Source organism: Beta vulgaris, chromosome 3, assembly GCF_026745355.1.
Source record: "Beta vulgaris subsp. vulgaris cultivar EL10 chromosome 3, EL10.2, whole genome shotgun sequence".
In the NCBI taxonomy this organism is placed as follows: Eukaryota; Viridiplantae; Streptophyta; class Magnoliopsida; order Caryophyllales; family Amaranthaceae; genus Beta; species Beta vulgaris.
The window spans coordinates 41,380,144-41,402,072 of record NC_079204.1 but is presented as its reverse complement, the minus strand read 5'-3'; the positions used below and the strand labels follow the sequence as shown (position 1 = coordinate 41,402,072).

At 35.3% G+C, this 21,929-nt stretch overlaps 2 protein-coding genes and 1 non-coding gene across 3 annotated transcripts; 1 reads left to right on the top strand and 2 right to left on the bottom strand.

The window, feature by feature from the left end:
- Positions 1-6,441: 6,441 nt before the first annotated feature.
- Positions 6,442-10,733, bottom strand: LOC104906820 (hypothetical protein). Its single transcript, XM_010695635.4, has 4 exons — positions 9,899-10,733; positions 9,373-9,443; positions 8,725-8,860; positions 6,442-6,710 (listed from the first exon to the last, which is right to left on the bottom strand). The coding sequence occupies exons 1-4, from the start codon at positions 10,053-10,055 to the stop codon at positions 6,631-6,633; spliced, it is 444 nt and encodes a 147-aa protein (XP_010693937.1). The 5' UTR covers positions 10,056-10,733; the 3' UTR covers positions 6,442-6,630.
- LOC125496143 (U12 minor spliceosomal RNA) lies at positions 10,249-10,409 on the top strand. The gene has a single exon (XR_007272845.1). It is a non-coding gene; the product is annotated as a U12 minor spliceosomal RNA (small nuclear RNA).
- A 6,310-nt stretch (positions 10,734-17,043) lies between the features above and the next one.
- Positions 17,044-18,204, bottom strand: LOC125495896 (uncharacterized). Its single transcript, XM_048640680.2, has 2 exons — positions 17,385-18,204; positions 17,044-17,305 (listed from the first exon to the last, which is right to left on the bottom strand). Exons 1-2 carry the CDS (start codon positions 17,986-17,988, stop codon positions 17,289-17,291), a joined length of 621 nt encoding a protein of 206 aa, XP_048496637.2. The 5' UTR covers positions 17,989-18,204; the 3' UTR covers positions 17,044-17,288.
- Between the last annotated feature and the right edge of the window lie 3,725 nt (positions 18,205-21,929).

Genomic DNA, 21,929 nt, shown 5'->3' with positions numbered 1-21,929 from the left:
ACCCGGCACTATATATACCGCACTTCGCGGGAGAAAACCAATAACACAACAACAAGAGCTTATTCTCCAATCTTGCTTAAAATCTCTCTATAATACAATACATATGATATTTTTTGTAATTTTTTTTATCTATATGAGTCCACCTTGATCTTAACCATTAGATAAAAACATCCTTGTATTATAATTTTAAGTGATCATTAGTAAACTGCTGTAAAATTCAGCGACTTAGGGTCTAATCTATTAAAAAAAATATATACTTTTGTTTTAGAATGATTCAAAATATTGTGGAAAAATAAAAATAAAAAAAAGTTGAGAAAAACAGAATTTTTTCCTTGAATAATGTAAAAGTGGGTTTTAATTCCCAAAATATGCCCAAAAAAATAAAATTCCCTGCGTACCATCCACGTAGGACGGCACGCGAGAAACTGTTTTTTTTTTTTGTTTTATCCCAGGTAAACCGCTACTCTTATAAACCGCTACTCTGAGTAGCGGTTTATGTGTATAAACCGCAACTCAATGTAGCGGTTTCTAAATATAAACCGCTACTCTGAGTAGCGGTTTACTTGGGCAAAATGTTCCAAGCACATATCAAACTCAACTTGATTAATGAACCGCTACTTGAAGTAGCGGTTTACACAACAAAACCAAAAAAACAATTTTTTTTTTGTAAACCGCTTTTTGTAAACCGCTACTTCAAGTAGCGGTTTTACTTAAGTTGAAAAAAAAAAATTCTCGGCACTTGTAAACCGTTACTTCAAGTAGCGGTTTTACTTAAGTTAGAAAAAAAAAATTCTCACGTGCCGTCCTACGTGGACGGTACGCAGGGAATTTTTTTTTTGGCATATTTTGGGAATTAAAACCCACTTTTGCATTATCCAAGGAAAAAATTCGAGAAAAACATAAGTAGAAAGTTTAGGAAAAATAAGGCAAGTTAAGGAAAGTCCAGAAAAGTTCAAAATAAATAAGCTAAATATAGGATATATATGTTAGAGAGAACAAAACCTATTAAAAATCCTTCTAAACACACACAAAAAGCCCATCTTCGTCCCTCAATCTTCTCATCTACACTATGTTCTTCTTACTTTCCTTTGCTTTCTTCCATCACAAATCACAATGTGTGTCAATGCGCAAATAAGTACATGCACTCAAGTGCACGTAGAGCATGGTGCACCCTTTTCTAAACTACGTCGTTTTATCATTTTTAGAGTCTATAATTTTAAAAAATTGTTGTTATTTGTTTCCTTAAATTTTGCAACAAAATATTCCTTTTTCAAATTTGAATTTAAAAGGTACATGTTCTTTTACCTTAAGCGTACATGTTCATTTACTATATGTTCTTTTCATTATAACCTGTGTTCTTTTATAAATACAGATTTACATGTTCTTTAATTTTAAGTCGTGTGTTCTTTTTTAAAGTAGAAAATTTGTTGAAAAAAACTCGTGTTCTTTTATATAAATGGTATGTTCTTTTTGGGTGCACAATGAACATGGTGCACCCTAGTGCATAATCCACGCTTTGGTGTCAATGAGCGTGTACTGAAGTATGTACATGAATGTGTATTAGAATGTGTAAGACAGTGCAAATTTTTTGAGTATATACAGAGATTACTAGCATATCTGACGTTTAATAAATATTTGAATATTGTATTACTAGAGAGATAGAGACAAGATATACGTACTTTTTACTTAGAACTTTTCCGACGATTTATTTCAAAGCGTAGATTATGCACCAGGGTGCACAATGCTCATTGTGCATCCAAAAAGAACTTATCATTTATATAAAAGAACAAAAACTTTTTTCAACAACTTTTTTACTTTAAAAAAGAACACACGAGTTAAAATTAAAGAACGTGTAAATATATATTTATAAAAGAACAAAGGGTATAATGAAAAGAACATATAGTAAATAAACATCTACACTTAAGGTAAAAGAACATATATCTTTTAAATTTAAATTTGAAAAAAGAATCTTTAGTTGCAAAATTTAAGGAAACAAATAACAATAATTTTTTAAAATTACAGACTCTAAAAATGATAAAACGACGTAGTTTAAAAAGGGTGCACCATGCTCTACATGCACTTGGGTGCATGTACTTATTTGCGGATTTATCTAGCTAAAAAAATTTATAGCTTCTATCTTGAAGTAGATGATAAACCAATGGATTATGTTTCAAAACCACATCAAACTAATTCAATCCTACATGGATACGAGTTTGTGGAATTAATTATAGGTGAACAATCTATTTTTGAACTGATTTGGCTAAACTTTATAATCTAACCTTATAATGATGAGTTTTAAAATGAAAAAATTGATCTAATTTGATCAAATTATAAAGAATCATAAATTTAGAATATCACCACTCATGAACATAAAAACTTTTAATCTTAATATCCCATCATTCACATAAAAAGTTTATCACGAGTCATGATCAAAGATCCAATACATCGCACTCATGATGATGACTAAGAAAAGATACAATAGATAAGCTTCTTTTTATTATATGTCTCAAGTTATAGCAACATGGTTTCTTCCTTCCTGTCAAAAAAAAACATGGTTTCTTCTTTATATATCTCAAAAGTTATATATCTTGGTAAAATTTAATTTTTCAATTTGTACATTTTTCCAATATAGCTATTGCAAAATTGAATAGCAAAATCAAAAAGTTGACAGATAAACTGATTCTGTTACATGTCAAATTACTATTAATTTGCAAGATAATGACTTATTTCTTTTTTTTTTGACATCGAAAATATAAGAAAATGCACTTAAATATTTTCCAATCTCTCTCTATAAAATTTCTCCCCAAACCCTAAAACACCAACCCTAAGCAAACAGTCAGTCGCCGCCTCTGAAGGCTCGTTGGTGACTGGCGTGGTTCCACCGGTCGCCGGCGAGCCTATCTTGTAGTAAGTTGAGGTCGGTAGTCATATCTCCTCCCTTGTTCCCCGTCCCTAGTCGTGCGTCGCCCCCCTCCTTTTACCCTGTCGCATCTCCCCACCCCTTCCCCTGTTCTTAGTCGGCGTTATCCCCTTCCTATGCTCTTAGCCGGGGATCCCCCTCCCCTGCTTTTAGTCGTCGTTTTCCCCTCCCCCTCCCCTGTTTTCAATCGTCATTTTTCCCCTCCCATGTCCCTGTAGTCGCGTAGCCATCATCCACCACAAAATCCTTTGTGTGCCATAACATCCTCAGGTATTTTTCGTGTTTAGTTTAAGTCCCCCTCCCCAATCGCGTCTGTCGTGTGTCCCTTCCCCCTTCCTTGTTCCTTCGTCGGGGTTCCCCTCCCCTATTTTAGTTAGTCGGGCTTCCCCTCCCCTTTCCCCCCATTTCGAGTGGTTCAGTCTAGTCCTAACCCCATCCCCTGTTAGAGTTTTCAGCCGAATCCCCCTGTTGTTGGTTGATTTTGTTTGGGGATCCCCTTCCCTTCCCCCAATCATTGGGCTTCCCTTTCCCCTTCCCCCCTAGATATGTTAGTTATAAGTTTAGTGGGTCCGAGTTGTTTAGGATATAGTCTGTCATTGGTTCTAGCTTTTAAAAAAGGTTTGCTATTTGAATAAAGGATGGTGGTGTAACTTGTAAGGTTGTAGTAGTAAAATCTATAGTTTCTTTAAAATGTTTGATGACGGAACGAGTACATCAAATGGATGAGAAGTATGAGTAGAGGCGCGTGCCGGCCCAGCCCGACACGATTTGGGCCCGGCACAAGCACGCGTGGGCCGGTCCGCGGGCCAACCGCTCCTTTCCTTTGTTTTTTTACCCTAAAACTGTCAAAAATACAAAAATACAACATAAAACATGGCCCGACCTGCGGGAAGCACGGGCCCGTGGACAAATTTTTAAAATTTCAAGCCCGGCCCGGCACGACCCGCCACTAATGGTCCCGGGACCGGACCGGCCCGCCATTTACTCAAGCCCGCGGGCCGAGCCCGTGAACAGGCCCGGGCCATGCCCACCTCTAAGTGTGAGTATGGTCGAGGTGATGCTAGTTATTCATGGTTGGACTTTGTGTTTTCAAGCTTCATAAACCGAAGGTGTGTTCGAGAGTTCACCATGTTTAGCTCTCCTTTTCGCTTGACAATGATCTCAATGATCTTTGCCTTGAAAAATTCAAATCTGCAGGCAGCACCCCAGTTTCATCTGTATATTTCAGCACAACCTGTTTCTCCTACTTTACGGAGAAACATGAAATACTCTCGAGAGAGAGTCATGACTCATGAGTCACCTAGAAATGTGACTCTTTCACAGATCATGAGCCAAGAATCCCATGCATTAGAAGTTCGTTATTGGGATTGCTCATGCGGCGTGATGTGAATTTTGTCTTTGGTTCGTTGTTCGGATCGTGATCGACATACACTTGCTTCTCCTACCACATCCATCAGTCATCGGAGTTTTGACTCCACCAGCATATCCATCGACCAGCGGCACGCTATTAGGCGACTCTTTATCGGCTCTGTTTATTTTTGTTCTTAAGAGTATGTAAGAGCTCATAAAACTCCTTTAGGTTTTCCTTTGTTTTCTATGTGGTTGTAATAGTATTAGGTTGTAATTTGTTATTTAATCAATACACGATAATGACTTATTATATAATTTATAATAAGATGACTATATTTTGTGACATTCTGTCATGAGTGCAAGACATTTTATTTCTTTTAGTGATCATGAGTAATTTTGATCAACTAAAAGTACATGAGTAGAAATGCAATGATACATATATTTACTATCTTATAACATGAACCCTTGATGCCATATGTCAAATCTATTCACACTTATAGAGTTTATGTTATGATATTTTTATAAATCACTCTTTTTATTTTAATTCTTGAATGTATTCCTTCTCTTTCAAAAAAATATCTCACGTTTGTGACAAGCAAAAAGAGTTTAAAAAGAGGGTGAATACAAGCATTACTTGAAGATAGAAAACGCAAGATTTGGAGGAAAATAGAGGATCAATGTCTGATAATTGACCATTTTAGATGTAAATGATGTGCAAGATTTTAAAATTAAAACATGTACCTACTTTAAGGTACTAGTTGACAAAAAAACGTATATATACTAGCTCACAAAATCAACACAAAATCAGTATAAAAAAGGTACTAGTAGTTCACAATAATTCCTTCTATCAATTTTAGTTTTTTTTTTGTTCATTTCAAAATATTTCAAAAAAGTGTTTAAACTTTTATAATTACTTATCACCATAATTTTGACTTATTAGAAAATATATAAACTAGTAAGTTTTCAAAATAATTTGAAGAGAACATGACCTAAAAAGGCCTTTAAAACTCATTTAAGAGAATATTTAGTGGAAAGGAATATTTTTCAAAAGTAATTTTCTCCTTTTACTTAGATCAATTTATATAGCTTCTCCCTTAATAGAAAATAGTTCTCACAAGGAAAGAACCACACTTTTTCCACTATATTTCTTTGCTTTTTTTTATTTATTTTGCACACGCATTTTCTATCTTATAATTTTATTTTCCCTTTTTACTCAAACTTTTCTTATAAGGAATCCAACGGAGGAAAAAATTAATGAAAAAAAATTGAATTTTCATAAAAGATGTCATTAATCGAAAACCACAATATATTTTTTGCCCAACTAGATAGAGTGAGTCTAAATGCGGCTATTATTCAGAAATTAGGGTGTTATGGTCTTCCTAAAATTTTATGTTACACCTTACTTTTCTCTCGTACAAGGATAAGTTCATCTTGTGAGGAACAACCTACTTTTAAATTAAAATTAGGCAATGCTAAGCCCAATATTAAAAAGAGAATTAGCCCAATAGTGACTAGGTTAATTTCTTTCAGTGACTAATTTAATCCATTTACTGACTAGATCTACTTTTGTATTAATTTTAGACCATCTCTTTTAATAATTTTTGTAGAAGGATACTATCCTACGCATAGATTTGAACATCTAGCAAACAATACATCTTCCATTTTGTTTTGCCAATCATGTCTTCACTATAGTGACAATAGGGCATTGGTTCAAAGTGCAATTACTCAAAAGTCTCAAACAGTAAGCCTCATATCCACATTATAAATTACTCCATCTCTGTTTTTGAGTTATCCCATATATTAAACAACCCAATAATAATTAATAACCTTAGTAATCTTATCAGTAACCCCCCTTATATTAGTTAATAACACACACCGCACCATCAACTAATGGTCTGAGACTTCGCTTGATAGAACTTATATCACTAAAAAAAAAAAAAGGATGGTGTATGAGGCCAATTATTCTTCTGAGGGTAATTAAGCTTGATGACATACAATCCTACAAGCTGCATAAATTGGAACTACTCTCCAACTGCAAAAAAGCTGGTTGCGTATAATATGACATTGCTATAAAAGAAGGTAATGATGGATGAAATCGCTTCTACGCTGCAAGCAAGATATTGTACTCAAAAGTCACTCGCAAAACATGATTGTATAAACTCAATCACAGATTTTCTTTTTTGCACAATTCCTTCCATTCCCACTTGGCCGACTCGGCATATTCTCTGAACAATCAATCAAGCAAGGAAAAGTGAAAACCTGAGAACAAGGGAACAATTAACGGCTTGTTAATTGTCATCCAAGTTCTGTATCAGCTATTAAGAATACAGCAGCAGATTAAAGGAAAGCAATCTTCATGCTTAAGAGGCAGCTGTTGCGTTTCTTCCCATTTCTCGCTGTCTGGCACGCTCCATTTTTCGCTTCCTCCATTCTTCCAAAGCTGTAGAATACGAAGCAAAACATCAGTGTCGCCAAAACTGAAATCAAAATAAAAGAGAGTGCCAAATTTCTGAAGCAACAAGTAGACATACACAATGCTTTATTTGAGAGCAAGCATAATATATTGCCTTTGATACTATTATGTAATATGTTGATGTCAAAGAAATTCCACTCTAGGCACTTACAAATGCTCCATATTCGAAGTCGAAACCGCTCAATCGAACTTTTCTGCAAATAAGGCAGGTATGTCTTGCAGAATAACACCAGCATGTTCAGGACTATTACATACAACACCTAGCTGCATTAAAGACAGCCTCTCTACCTTTTTGCAAGGTTAGGGATGCTTGCAGAATCCTCATAGACTTCGAAGGGTTGAAGGTTGTTAGAGGCATGGGTAATTGTATAGTATGGCAAGGATGACTAGTTGCAAAAAGGTGAACAGTGGACTCCAGACCAGGTGCCGCTCAGGTGGTAGGAGCAGTTGCTCCTTTTGTGATACCATTTATATGAATTATTTAGATAATTATCTTGTCACACTGTTCAGCAGGTCTGTTGTGCTGGAACAGGATAAACCATTCCCAGTTTGCTATGAATTAACATAGCTTAAGCATCATTAATGGCAGAAATTAAGGAAGCAGAAGATGATTTGATCAATAAGCTGGAAACTACAACTACAGCAAAATTGACAATATTCAAGCTTTCGAGAGGCTTGATTTTCTCCCAAGTAAAAACTAAATCTCGTAGCAATATTTTTCCATGCCTTCCCTCTCGCTGATCTCCTCTATTTAAAGAGAATCAGATTTTCTTTTCCCTTTTCCCTCCCCCCTCCTCTAACTAACTGTCTTGGTTCCCCTTCAAGCTACATAAACCCACTAATTATGTAATGCCTACACTACCCCTCCCTATTAAGCTAGTTAGTCGCACAGTTGCAGGTTGAACGCAAATGGTTTGAGACTCGTCTACGGAAAGAGCAGAACTGCACCTAGCAGCATTAGAGAAGCTGCTTTAGCAGCTATGGAGCTTATGGAGCCGAAAAGACACAGAAACAAGGATAAATTGATAAAAGCAAGGATCTGGTACAAGCTTTGGAACTTTAAGTAATTAGTTTCCAGTTCAAGTTTATTTTCCGTTTCGTGTAAGGACAAAATTATTTCAATTTCACTCGAGACTATGTGTTTGGTTCTTTTATTAGTCCTCCTTACCGCAAGTGATATTTGGAAGATGAGAACTCCTGACATTGCTTCGGCGACTGTCAAAGAGAGGATCCCAACCCTAAGGATGTTCTTAAGATTGCAAGCTGTTGAAGTTTGTGTCTTAAGGAGGAAGAGTCTGTTACAGATCTTCTAGTTTTCTGTCCTTGGGTTCAACCTTGTTTTGTGAAATATCCTCTTGTAGCTCAGAAGAGGAGGATGAAAAAATGTTGGCTTGGTAATATGTGGAAGAAAGTGCATTCGGAAAGTAGTGGATTGTTGAAGGCATGGCCTCCCCTCATCAAGATTTCAAGTTGATCCCTTTTTCAAGAGGCCTTTGTGTAGCTGGAGTCAAGTATTAATGTATTATGTAGGTAGTTCTTGGGTGCTACCTGACATTTCACTAATTCTTCAGATATTTGCTTCATGATATCGTGACGGCATGAATTTTTTGTCCTTAATTGTCTTTTTGTACTTCCGTAACACCCCTCGTCTCTTTCTAATTCACTATACTTCTATTACTTACAAAAAGGTCCAAGAAAAACTAAAAAATGCCTAGGTTGATTTATGGCAATGTGAATTAAGATGGACTCCTCTATCTCAGCCCAATCATCTTCTATACCCCCTACAATTGAAAAAAGACACAACAGAGTATACTATCTAAGAGTTCAGATGACTCGAACACCTAATCCAGCTAAGAAATCGCAGCATATCTAGATATGTAGTGTTTCCAAGATGAGCATGTTGACAAAGAAGAACAAAATGGGGAAAAGATGTTTGCTTGTTATAACTTGAAGGGGCAGTAAATTAGCTGAAAACATTTACCTTTTACGCTAGCTGCATCAGAAAAACTACGGATGTTGGTTAACCTTTTAGACAGATCAACTGCAGCAGTCTGCTTCATCTCTTTATGTTGAACTGTTTCAGGTTCTGCGTACAATTCTTGCTCAATTTCTCTCACCTGTATGTAAAATAACATTGTCACTGGGTTGGTTTAGCACGAAGGAGATGACACTTGTGACTAAAGTTTAGATAAAATTGCGCACACGACACAAGCAGCATCACATTGCCTTTCTAAACTGCTAAAATCCTATTTTTACAGTAGTCCCGAAGTTTAGATACTGCCCTCTGGCAATTCCCTCTTAGTAATTTAAAGAACTCGTATCAGAAACTATGCTACTTGGACACAGGAGCTTAAATCACACATAGGTATGTACTTGCAGTATCAAAATACCGTTGACATAGATCAGAAATGCAAACCATTTCTCAGAAATCAAGGATAATGAACTTGTACTAGCAAAATCCCGTTGACACTTTCCTCGGATCTAAAAGGACCATCGACCTCGATATATGATGCATAACCTCTACTTGCAACCCCCAATTCCTATCCAATCACAATTCACAATGCACACGTTGATCCCAACCTTGACAAACACATCATTTAAAATCTCAAACAAAATATATAGAACATACTCTTCGAATCAGCTCAAATGGTTGCATAGCTCTCCTGATCTCCTCAGATTCCTTAACATACATAAGCTCAACTGTAATTATAAAACAATGAAGCCTGAGTTGGGCAGTTACTAGCTAATGCACCTCAGGAGCAAGGTGCAGTAATAGACTAAAATTCAGATGAAACTCAAAGAACAAAGTAATATTTTCCCAGATATATTCAATAAAACACAAGTCAAACCCAAATCAAAATACAAGAAATTCACAAAAACTTGCAATCTCACTCAACAATTGGAAGTAAATCAAGACAAAAAAAAGTTTCCCACCATACATAATGATGCTCACTTTGCAGTGATGAATCGAAAAATTAAAAATTGGAACTTTATAGTCGAGTTTTCAACTTATTAAAAGAAACCCAACAAAAATTGCAAAATATACCAAGAAATTTCACTTACACATATACAAAAGAAAAAATAACAAATCCAAAAAAAACTGTCAAATATATTCTAAAATTAATTAAGAGTAGAAAAAAGATTATTGGAGAAACCTGAATTGGGATGATTTGGAGGATATCTGCGTGATGAGGATGAAGGAGAGAAAAAGCCCTGAAGTAAGAAAAGGGCAGTAACTAAATTAAGCAAACACATAAAAATGGTTGCATTTTTGAATGAAAATCTTAATTTCCATGACTGATGTGTCTCCATTTCTTGTTAACTTTGAGCTTCTTTATTCATTCTTATGGTTCTGGTTGGTAAAAGCTGAAATGTAACGTAAGGAGTAGTGAAAGGAAAAGGAGTTTTGGAGTTATGTTTTGTTGGTTAGTTCCCACATCGGAAGAAGAGTAAAGGAAGCGAAGTGTTGAGCTGTATAAGAACTAGATTTGAGAGGCTGAGCAAACTGCCTTAAACTAATGAGTAAGGAAAACAAAGCGGGCGGTGAGAACCGGCCGCAGCGTATGACCAATATTAATTGGTGCGCAAGAATTTTTGGAGGGGGTATAGGCTAGCCAAGTTGAGACGCTGCTTACTTTTGCAGAACTCGCTTGTGTAGGCCTCCCAAGCCCAACCAATTCTAACCTAAGATTTTTGTTTGTACTCTCTATGAGATTAAGGTTGCCTTTATTATATTGTTGTTACTACTGGGCCATTCATCAGAATATTCAAGATTTATACAGAAGGAGATAACCAAGTTGTTATAAGAATTCTGCAAGGGCAATACGATTGCCCATGGAGCATACAGACTCTCATTGAAGATATACGAAAACTCCTTACTCAATTCAGATTCTATACCATTACTCATATTTTTCGGGAAGCCAATCGAGTAGCGGATCTTCTTTCAAAAAAAGGTCACATTAGTTCAGCCAACGTAGCTGACATTGATCCGTCCACTGATCCTGATCTTAATATAATTATAACCCTTGATTCGTTAGGTTTCTCCCTTGAGAGAAGGGTGTCCTAACTCTACTCATGTACCCAAAAAAAAAAAAAAAATTACAATATGTATAGATCCCACCTTATAAATTGATGTTTCATTATTTACATACTTTTTAACGTATTTTCAAAATATTAATTTTTGAAATCAGGATATAATAAAAAAAAGTTAATGGTCAAAAATTGTGTAGTGACAAGTGTGTTAAAAATGAAATATTTATTTTTTAAAAAAATGAGTAGCAAAAGGGGAAGATATATTTATATTTCTTACATAGGCTCTTTTTTTTCTTTTCTAACGTATTTTCAAAATATTAATTTTTGAAATTAGGATATAATAAAAAAAGTTAATGGTCAAAATTGTGTAGTGACAAGTGTGTTAAAAATAAATATTTATTTTTTTAAAAAAATGAGTAGCAAAAGGGGAAGATATATTTTATATTTCTTACATAGGCTCTTTTTTTCTTGATTAGATATTAACATTTTAGCAACAATATTTAGAAAATTAATTCATTAAAGTTAAGGTTCAACACTTAGAATATAAAATAAATCAAAAATTCCACCATCCAAAATCATGAACTATAGGGTCAAAATCTAATATTTCCAAATTATTGCAATTAATGCTACAAAGCAATTGTGTAGCCCTACAAAATAGTACATGTTCACGCAAACCCATTGTTGATTAGTTTATACACAATAGAATGAAGTTATAAATACATAAGCCAAAAAAAATGTCTTTCTCCCTCTTAAAAGACCCTAGCCTCCTCTTTTAGGGAGAGTCCATCTACCAATGAAACAAATTTAGTTATAATAGGATTCGAACCCACAACCTTACATAGAAAATATGAAGCTCTAACTCAAGAGCCAACTTATCAGTAAATTCATCACATGCTTTTACATTATAAAATAAAGGATAATAAGCAGTGGCGGATCTAGCGTGGGTTCAGTAGGTTCAACTGAACCCACGCGGATCCGGGACAAAAACAAGGAAACTGTGTAAAAACGGAAATATGATATATATGAAACACATCGCATAATGTAATTAGAAGGTATGTTAGCTCAGCGGTAAAGCATGTTCTAATGATTGTTTTTCTGCTCAATGGTCGCAGGTTCGAACCTCGCGAACTGTATCTGTTTTGTCTTCTTTTTTTATTTTTTTGTCCTCCACTCTTCCCTTACTAGTTAGTAGTTACTGCATAATATCACTGAAAGCGGTATTTTTTGTCCTCCACTCCAACCTTTACTCCTTTAGGCTTACTAGTTACTATATTATGTACTTGGTCTTTTTTTTTTTTGTCGGTCCTCCCTTTATTTTTTAAGCTCTCTTTTTTATCTATAAATCTCTCCCTCCCACCAAGTATAAATATAGTAAATGGTTTGAATTTGGTTAATTTTCATTATCTTTTTGTCTACATCATGTTTGTGCTAGCTAGTAGTTGAACTTTCATATTTTGTTATACATATACATGCAATATGCATATATATAGTTTTAACTTTTAATATTTAATTGATAAGTTAATTCAATTAAAAATTTTTTGTAATAGTTAATACTCGATTCGTAGTTTGTAAAACTTTGTAACTTGTTAAAAAATTGAGAGTCTTTCATTACTATAAGAAATTAGTTGCCATATCTTTTTTTAATGATGTAATTAAGAATGTTTTCGCTAAGTACAATTGCTGAAAGTTTTTTTTTTTTTTTACTTTCCATTAAAAAATTGTAACTCCAAATAGAAAAAATTAATTTGAAATTTATATTAAAATTATTCCGAACCCACGTGGCCCAATTCCTGGATCTGCCACTGATAATAAGAGATCATCTAATGGAACAACATTGTAATTTCTATGTGCAATACATACATAATATAGGAACTTAGATGCATAATGCGGAAAACCAAGTATCATATACTTGAACATCTATCCCAGATCATTGCATAAACTAACATGAATCAAACATTAGTATAGAAATATACCTCTTGATGCGTGAATTCCTTTGCCCACCACAACCTTCTAGTGGAGATCCTTTTAGAACGTCAAGCGACGTTCCTCTAGTATTGGTCCACGAACAACACTTGGATCACCACGTATGCTAGTACGGAAGAGAGAAAAACACTCTCTTACTTTTAGAGGTGAAAGCCGAAAATGGGTGTGAGAACACTAAGGAAAAAATCAGATTTTTTCTTAAGAAAATGTAATGTAACAACACCTTTGTAACCCCATATCATTATATAAGGTGGTTACAAAAGAGGTGTTTCATGAGGCTTTATTTTGCCTCATAATGTCATACATTATGAGCCTAATAAACTCATGAGTTACAACTCTTCCCATCCATCATCAAACCGCCCAATCCATTTCACAAATGGATTTGGGTAAATATCCAAGTGTCATTACTTGTGTGACCTCATAGGACTCAATGATACTAGTAGTTGGCCCCAATCATATTAGTCCAACAAACCACAATTAGCTTCTAGCAAAACGTTGTGACCTTCTAATATTATTGAATATATTATCTCCATAATTTATCCTAATATTATTTAGTTTATTACACTTGACCGAAGACAAAATCCTTCAATCTCCCACTTGTCTAAGAACAAGTGTGTAACCTTCAAACTCCTTAAGTAGTTTAATGTCTAACTTGATGATATGATAACATCATATGTTCATCATACCAATATTCAAGTCGTTCCTTGAAATCTGAGTTCGAACTGTCGAAACAAATGATTAACTTCTTAATCCATCTGAGCACGGCCATGCATTTTCAGTTCTCACTCTTCAATAGGCCAAGACATCAATCCTAACTCTTAGGAGGACTTTATCCCATCTTATATGACCAAAGCTCCGACTCAATTCATAGCACTTCTGATCGCTACTTTTATAACCTCCTTTTAAGGCACGACGTTTTGCAGCGTCTAAAACATACTAATCCTTAAGTAAGAACAGTGTCATACTCATGTCAAAGGAATCCACTAAAGATATTAATAAGAGTCTCATAAACCTTTTAGAGAACTCCCACTAGGTCTGCCTAGCATGTATCAACTATACAAGCCTATGCAAATGACTTAGACACCTCCATGTCCCTATAGCCCATGAAACTGCGCTATCTATCAACTTGCAATCTAGTCCATGAAACTGAATCATTTATGTTCAACTTAATGATTCGGACTAGGGACTAAGGTATATTATAACTCCTGTTCACTCGATTGAGTTCCATTTGTTAAATCACGCATTTGACAATCCTATCAAACGTTATGAAATACTTTGAACATTTTATTTAATACTAAACCAGGGTTAAATAAGAACAAAACTTACATTGATAAACATAAACATAACATATCAAAACGAGTAATTATAACTGTGGACTAATTAAAAGCAACTGGTACACAATTAAAGCCACTCTCCTATATGATTAAGTCCTATATCCCTTGTATGACTCTCATGCTTAGGCGGAGGCAATGGTTTAGTCAAAGGATCAGCAACATTGCTATCCGTATGAACTTTGCTAACTATTACATCTTTTCTCTCAATGATTTCTCGAATAAGATGAAACTTTCTAACACCTTTGATGTGATCTTGGTTCCTTAGACTGAGCTATGGCACCATTGTTATCACAATGTAAAACAATACCATCTCCAACACTAGGCACTACTCCTAGCTCCAGAATGAACTTCTTCGTCCAAACGGCTTCCTTTGCTGCATCTGCCGCAGCAATGTACTCAGCTTCTGTTGTAGAATCAGCAACAGTGCTTTGCTTTGAACTTTTCCAGCTCACTGTCCCTCCATTTAGACAAAAGATGAAACCAGATTGGGATCGGAAATCATCTTTGTCAGTTTGGAAGCTCGCATCTGTGAACCCTCAACAATTAACTTACTCTCACCTCCATACACTAAGAAATTATCCTTAGTCCTTCTCAAGTACTTTAGGATATTCTTAGCTGCACTCCAGTGTGCGTCACCTGGATTTGATTGGAATCTGCTACACATGCTCAAGGCATATGAAACATCTAGGCGAGTACAAATCATGGAGTACATAATGGACCCTACAGCTGACGCATAAGGAACATTACTCATTCGCTTAATCTCATCAGGTCCAGAAGGACATTGAGTCTTGCTAAGCGACACACCATGTTGCATGGGTAGAAAACCTCTTTTAGAGTTTTCCATATTGAACTTAGTGACGATCTTATCAATATAAGTTCGTTGGCTATGTCCGATTATCCTCTTAGACCTATCCCTATAGATCTTGATCCCCAAAATGTACTCAACATTTCCAAGGTCTTTCATAGAAAAACAACTTTTCAACCATTCCTTGACTGACTCAAGCATGGGAATGTCATTTCCTATGAGAAGTATGTCATCTACATACAAGACCAAGAAGACTATGTTACTCCCACTTTCCTTCTTGTAAACACAAGATTCTTCTCCGTTTTTGAGAAAACCAAACTGTTTGACTGTCGCATCAAAACGAAGATTCCAACTCCGAGATGCTTGCTTCAATCCATAAATGGATTTTTGAAGCTTACATACGTTCCTAGGATTTTCTGCATCCACAAAACCCTCTGGCTGTGTCATATACACATCCTCTTTAATGAACCCATTCAAGAAAGCGATTTTGACATCCATTTGCCAAATCTCGTAATCATAAAAGGCGGCGATCGCTAGGAGTATCCGGACGGATTTTAGCATGGCTACCGGTGAAAAGGTTTCGTCATAGTCTATACCATGAACTTGCTTGAACCCTTTTGCAACCAACCTTGCTTCGTAAACCTGAATATTACCATCCTTGTCTGTTTTCACTTTGAAAACCCATTTGCAACCAATAGGTGTAAGCCCATCGGGCAAATCTACCAAGTCCCATACTTGATTTTCAGACATGGATGCCATTTCGGACCTCATGGCTTCAAGCCATTTTTCGGAGTCTTCACTCATCAAAGCTTGCTTGTAAGTAGTAGGTTTCTCAAATTCTAAAACCATTATCTCAGAATTTTTGGTTAACAAGAAATCAACAAACCTCTTGGTTGGTATTCTTGTTCTACTAGACTTACGAGGGGCTGCAACAGGAGAAATTTTCTTCTCAACAATTTGAGAATTTTCGCACGAATTAGATTCGAGTGAGACAATAGGAGGTTCGTGTACGGGATGCACATCCTCCAACACTTGGTCAGTTATGGGAGAAGATTCCTCCATATATAGGAGGGACTACTTCATGCCCAACATTTGGCTCTTGTGTCGCTGTCTCTAACATAGGATGAACTATGTCCATTTGTTACTCTTCTCGAACTTCTTCGAGAAATACATTACTCCCACTTGCCTTTTTGGAAATAAAATCTTTTTCCAAAAAGTACCACGACGAGCAACAAACACTTTGCCCTCAGTGCGATTGTAGAAGTAATAGCCCTTGGTTTCCTTGGGATAACCCACAAAGAAACACTTATCTAATTTAGGGGCGAGTTTGTCTGAAAGTATACGCTTTACATAAACCTCACATCCCCAAATACGTAGAAAAGACAAGCTTGGAACTTTTCCACTCCATATATCATATGGTGTCTTTTCTACTGCCTTTGATGGAGTTCTATTAAGTGTGAAAGTAGCAGTCTCGAGAGAGCATATCGCTAGAAGGATATTGGAAGATCAGAAAAACTCATCATAGACCGAACCATATCAAGTAGAGTTTCGTTCCTCCTTTCGGATACACCATTCAACTGAGGTGTGCCAGGTGGAGTGAGTTGTGAAAGAATTCCACAACTCTTCAAGTGATCACTAAACTCTTGGCTCAAATATTCACCACCACGATCGGATCGTAGTGCTTTAATTGTTTTGCCAAGCTGGTTTTGGACTTCATTCTGGAATTCTTTGAACTTTTCAAACGATTCCGACTTATGCTTCATTAAATAGACATATCCATATCTACTTAAATCGTCCGTAAAAGTAATGAAGTACCCAAACCCTCCCCTAGCTTTTGTGTTCATTGGTCCACACACATCAGTATGTATTAGGCCCAATAGATCACTGGCCCTTTCACCCTTTCCAGTAAAAGGTGACTTTGTCATTTTACCCATTAAATATGATTCACACACATCAAATGGCTCAAAGTCAAATGATGTTAAAAGTCCATCTTTATGTAACTTCTGAATGCGTTTCATGTTTATGTGTCCTAAACGACAATGCCATAAGTAAGTAGGATTAGTATCGCTTGATTTATGTTTTTTGCTGTCTATGTTAAGAACATCTTTGTCTAAGTCTAGGAAATATAGACCATTAGACCTTTTAGCAGTGGCATAAAACATTGAATTCAAATAAACGGAGAAACAACCTTTCTCAATTGTAAATGAAAACCCTTCATTATCCAAAACAGGAATAGAAATAATGTTTTTGGTAATAGCAGGAACATAATAACAATTATTAAGCTCTAATATTAATCCAGAAGGCAAAGGTAGACTATAAGTCCCAACTGCAACGGCCGCAACTCTTGCACCATTTCCAACTCGCAGTTCCACCTCTCCTTTAGCCAAGGTTCTACTCCTTCTTAGTCCCTGCACATTCGAAGTAATGTGAGAAACACAACCGGCCAAGAAGTAGAGGTTGCTAAATTAATGTCAATGACATAGATACCTGAAGAAGAAGCCCCAGACTTCTTATCCTTCAAGTACTTCGGGCAATTACGCTTCCAATGACCTATTTGATCACAATAGAAGCACTTGGCATTTGCGGGCACCTTTGGCTTTGCCTTTGCCTGTGGCTGAACAGCAGTCTTAGTGGCAACTTGCTTGCCCTTATCTTGCTTTTTCTTGCCAGCCCATTCCTTCTTAAAACCCTTTCTCTTTTGAACCATAAGAACTTCCTTCTTAGGGACAACAGGGATGTTTTGCTCGGCAGTCATGAGCATCCCATGTAACTCAGCAAGGGTTTTCGACACCCCATTCATATTGAAGTTCAAACGAAACGTATTGAACCCATCATGAAGTGAGTGTAGAATGATGTCAGTAGCCAACTCTTGGCTATAAGGAAAACCCAATCTCTCCATGGCCTCGAAATAACCAATCATTTCGAAGACATGAGTGGCAACCGGCTTGCCTTCAACTAACGCACACTCAAGAATAGCTTTGTGAGTTTCATACCTCTCTATCCGAGCTTGTTGTTGAAACATGGTTTTCAACTGTCGGATAATGCTATAGGCATCCAAGCTTGCAAATCTCTTTTGAAGGATTGGTTCCATAGCCGCTAGTATAAGGCAAGTAACTATTACTGACCTTTCTGCAACGGCCTTATGGCCCTCTTTATCAGCATCAGTAGAGGTAGTAGTTAAAACTGGGATCGGGGTTTCAAGAACATCCTCTCGACCTTCAGACCTAAGAACAATTCTTAGATTCCTTTCCCAATCAAGGAAGTTGTTCCCGTTCAATTAATTCTTCTCAAGGATTGAACGTAATTTAAAAGGTGAATTATTGTTTTTTACCAGACATGATATCTACATAGAAGATGCAAAAGTAATAAGTATGTTTATCATAATAACTTTTAACAAATTTTAAACACTTTAAAATAAAAGCTATGCACTTGACCAATTTGTCCCCTTTTGAATCAAGTGATTCTAAGATCCTAACAAACATGATTTATAAGTGGACTTTGGCCGCAACTTAAAACCAAGTTTAAAAGGTAAGTAAACTCTTTTACTAATTACAACAATTGTAACTCTTAGTTAATGGGTGATTGCTAAGGTGATTACGCTCCTAGGTAAGGAAGTTACCCACAACGTTGGGGAGAGCCTTCCTAATCCTAGACAGAGCATGTCACCCAAACACAAAAATCCATAAACTTTGCTACAAAATTCAAAACCGTTTTGATGATTTTGTTGGGCCAAACCAAACTAAACTTGCAAATTTCGGAAATTTACTATACTTAGCCCACGATTGAAAGTAACACTCTGCTTTGGCAGAACCTATTACTATCGATCAAGTTTTAGTAGGTGTTTATTTGGAATAGCAAAAAACCCAATATTTTATTGAAGGAACCTAAGTAAATTATTATGTTGATTTAATTACTAGTGAACATTTAAATAATTAAATCACAAGCATAATAAACTTAGAAAGCATTTAAAAGTAATATTTAAATGCATAAAATAAAATGTGATCCTAGTATGGCCTCTAAACCTAAAGACTACTCTTTAAGGCTTCCTTGTTGAATCACCATAGATCTCCATCCTTGTGCTTCATAGGATAAGATTGAATCACCATTCTTCTTATTACTACTTGAATAAATATTTTTGAAATTATAAACTAAAATATTACAAAAATACCACCGATGCATAGATCGTATTTAGATTACAAAAATACATCAACGATACGCAGATCGTATTTTTTTCTATCCAAGTTTTGGGTCATACTAGTCACCGCATGCAATCATAATATCATATATATAAAACATGCATTTTAATCAACTATTAAAACATAAATTATCATGTTTTAACAACTTTAAAACATAATAATACCATGAAGATTTAATCACACATTAAATCCTATGGTTGGTACCTTAAAACAAAATTTAATCATATTAGAATTTCGTCTCACAAAGGCTTTAAAATATTAATCTAACAAATTTAATCATATTAAACTTAAAGAAAAATTAAAGCAATTGTAGGCACCGCATATAATTTAATCATATTAAAAAAAAAAAACTTAACATGATTACTAACCACATAAATAGGCATGGAAGAATTAATCAACTATTGATACTAACACCCTAACATGTAATTAACATCATAAAATAATAATAAAAAAATAGTTACTAACTCCTTAGTAACCCCCTTTAAAATTAACTAGTCAATTATCACATATAATTAACTAATAAAATTAAAGCTTATTATTTTAATTCAATTATGACTTAAATATGAAATTAATCACCATTAATTTATCAATTTGTAATATTGGAATATACTCAAAAAAAAAGGAAAACAGGGCTGCCTAGGCAGCAGTATGCACTGCCACCCCAACGCCAACCCGCCACCGCGACCACCAGGAACTACCGGCGGCAACGCGTAACTGGGCCGCGTCGACCACAGGCGACAGCCTGTGCTGCGCAGCAACACGCGTGGGCAGCATTAACTGCCAGTTAGAAACCGCGCGCGCCACCACCACGTCAGGCGACTTGCCGGCGGTGCGCCAACAACCACTGTGGGCGAAATTCCGGCGGTCCTTCCACCCCCATTCAATTATCTACAACCCTTGTGCATAATTGAATGGAACTTCACAACAATTGATTTGGGGAAAAAGTTAGGGTTCATATCAATTTCTTTTGTTTAACAAAAGCCAAAAATATAGACTAATACACAAAATCTGATATTTTGTGATGTGAGTTTTGAATTTGAGTATAATATATATATTTATAGAAACATAAAAATCCAATTTTTATGTTTCCAATCAATTAATATCATAATATTAATCATGCAAATAATCTCATATATAAAGCCCTCCCTTAATTGAATTAAAAAATGAAATAAAACATGCATCAACATGATCATAGTAATTTATGCAGGAGGCTACTGATACCACTATAGGAACTTAGATGCATAATGAGGAAAACCAAGTATCATATACTTGAACATCTATCCCAAGATCGTCATTGCATAAACTAACATGAATCAAACATTAGTATAAAAATATACCTTTTGATGCGTGAATTCCTTTTCCCACCACAACCTTCTAGTGGAGATCCTTTTAGAACGTCAAGCGTCGTTCCTCTAGTATTGGTCCACGAACAACACTTGGATCACCACGTATGCTAGTACGGAAGAGAGAAAAACACTCTCTTACTTTTAGAGGTGAAAGCCGAAAATGGGTGTGAGAAAACTAAGGAAAAATCATATTTTTTCTTAAGAAAATGTAATGTAACAACATCTTTGTAACCCCATATCATTATTTAAGGTGATTACAAAAGAGGTGTTTCATGAGGCTTTATTTTGCCTCATAATGTCATACATTATGAGCCTAATAAACTCATGATTTACAACTCTTCCCATCCATCATCAAACCGCCCAATCCATTTCACAAATGGATTTGGGTAAATATCCAAGTGTCATTACTTGTGTGACCTCATAGGACTCAGTGATACTAGTAGTTGGCCCCAATCATATTAGTCCAACAAACCACAATTAGCTTCTAGCAAAAAGTTGTGATCTTCTAATATTATTGAATATATTATCTCCAGAATTTATCCTAATATTATTTAGTTTATTACACTTGATCGAAGACAAAATCCTTCACATAATTCGTGACATGTCACCCTCTCATTCCCGAAATGCATATACATGGTGTCATGTCATCATTTTATGATATAACATATCTTTGAAACTCTTCTATCTTTTATATAATTAAGAATATATTTTATCATCATTTTGTGAAATGACATTGTCTTGAAATTTTTTTCATTACTCATATAATTAATTATATTTTCTGTAAGAGGTTTGAACTTTTAACTTCTCAATGTTCAAGTCATTATAAAATCACCAAGCTATAACTTATATTTGAGGAAAAAAAAATGTCAATTGTAAATTTCAAAGAATATGAAGTATATATCGTTGTCTTAGAAAATAATTTGCTCATTGTCTAGGTCGAACAACTAGTTGATATTGAGAAAATGTCATACATTATATCAAAATTTTCACCATATAATCTCAATAGTTTCAAAATTCACTATATATGTCCACAAATAAACATGTCATAAATACATCCAATTGCCTACAAGGACAAACGTTAAATTAGTTAACCATTTCGTTATCTCTTAAATTAACACCTTCTAAATGGATGTTAGAAAACCCCTATATTCCTCTCACAATTTAAGTAGATAAAGACCATAAGTTGGTGTAACACCCCCAAAATCAATGTACACTTCTAAACTACGTTGCATCGACTTTGGGAGTGTTACCGTCATGGTGAAACGCAAGGATTATTGAGTTTAAAACACTAACTTACTCTTTATTATGAAAAACTAAATTGCAGCCGAAATAAAATGTTAACTTAACTACAATTCGGGAATCACTGCTAACCCTTTTTTATTTGAAACCATTAACTAAGTAAATCATAACAATCTCTAGGATATTCAACCAAAACACTTTAAAAGTTTATAATCAAAAGTATTCCCCATATGTCTGAACTCATGCAGCAT

Excerpts from the sequence above, each read along its gene's own strand:
- LOC104906820 (XM_010695635.4), bottom strand. The coding sequence starts at position 10,055 with ATGGAGACACATCAGTCATGGAAATTAAGATTTTCATTCAAAAATGCA. Across the intron at positions 9,444-9,898 it reads TCCAAATCATCCCAATTCAG|TTGAGCTTATGTATGTTAAG; the intron begins GTTTCTCCAATA and ends TTATAATTACAG. Across the intron at positions 6,711-8,724 it reads TGATGCAGCTAGCGTAAAAG|CTTTGGAAGAATGGAGGAAG; the intron begins GTAAATGTTTTC and ends CGTATTCTACAG.
- LOC125495896 (XM_048640680.2), bottom strand. The coding sequence starts at position 17,988 with ATGGAACCAATCCTTCAAAAGAGATTTGCAAGCTTGGATGCCTATAGC.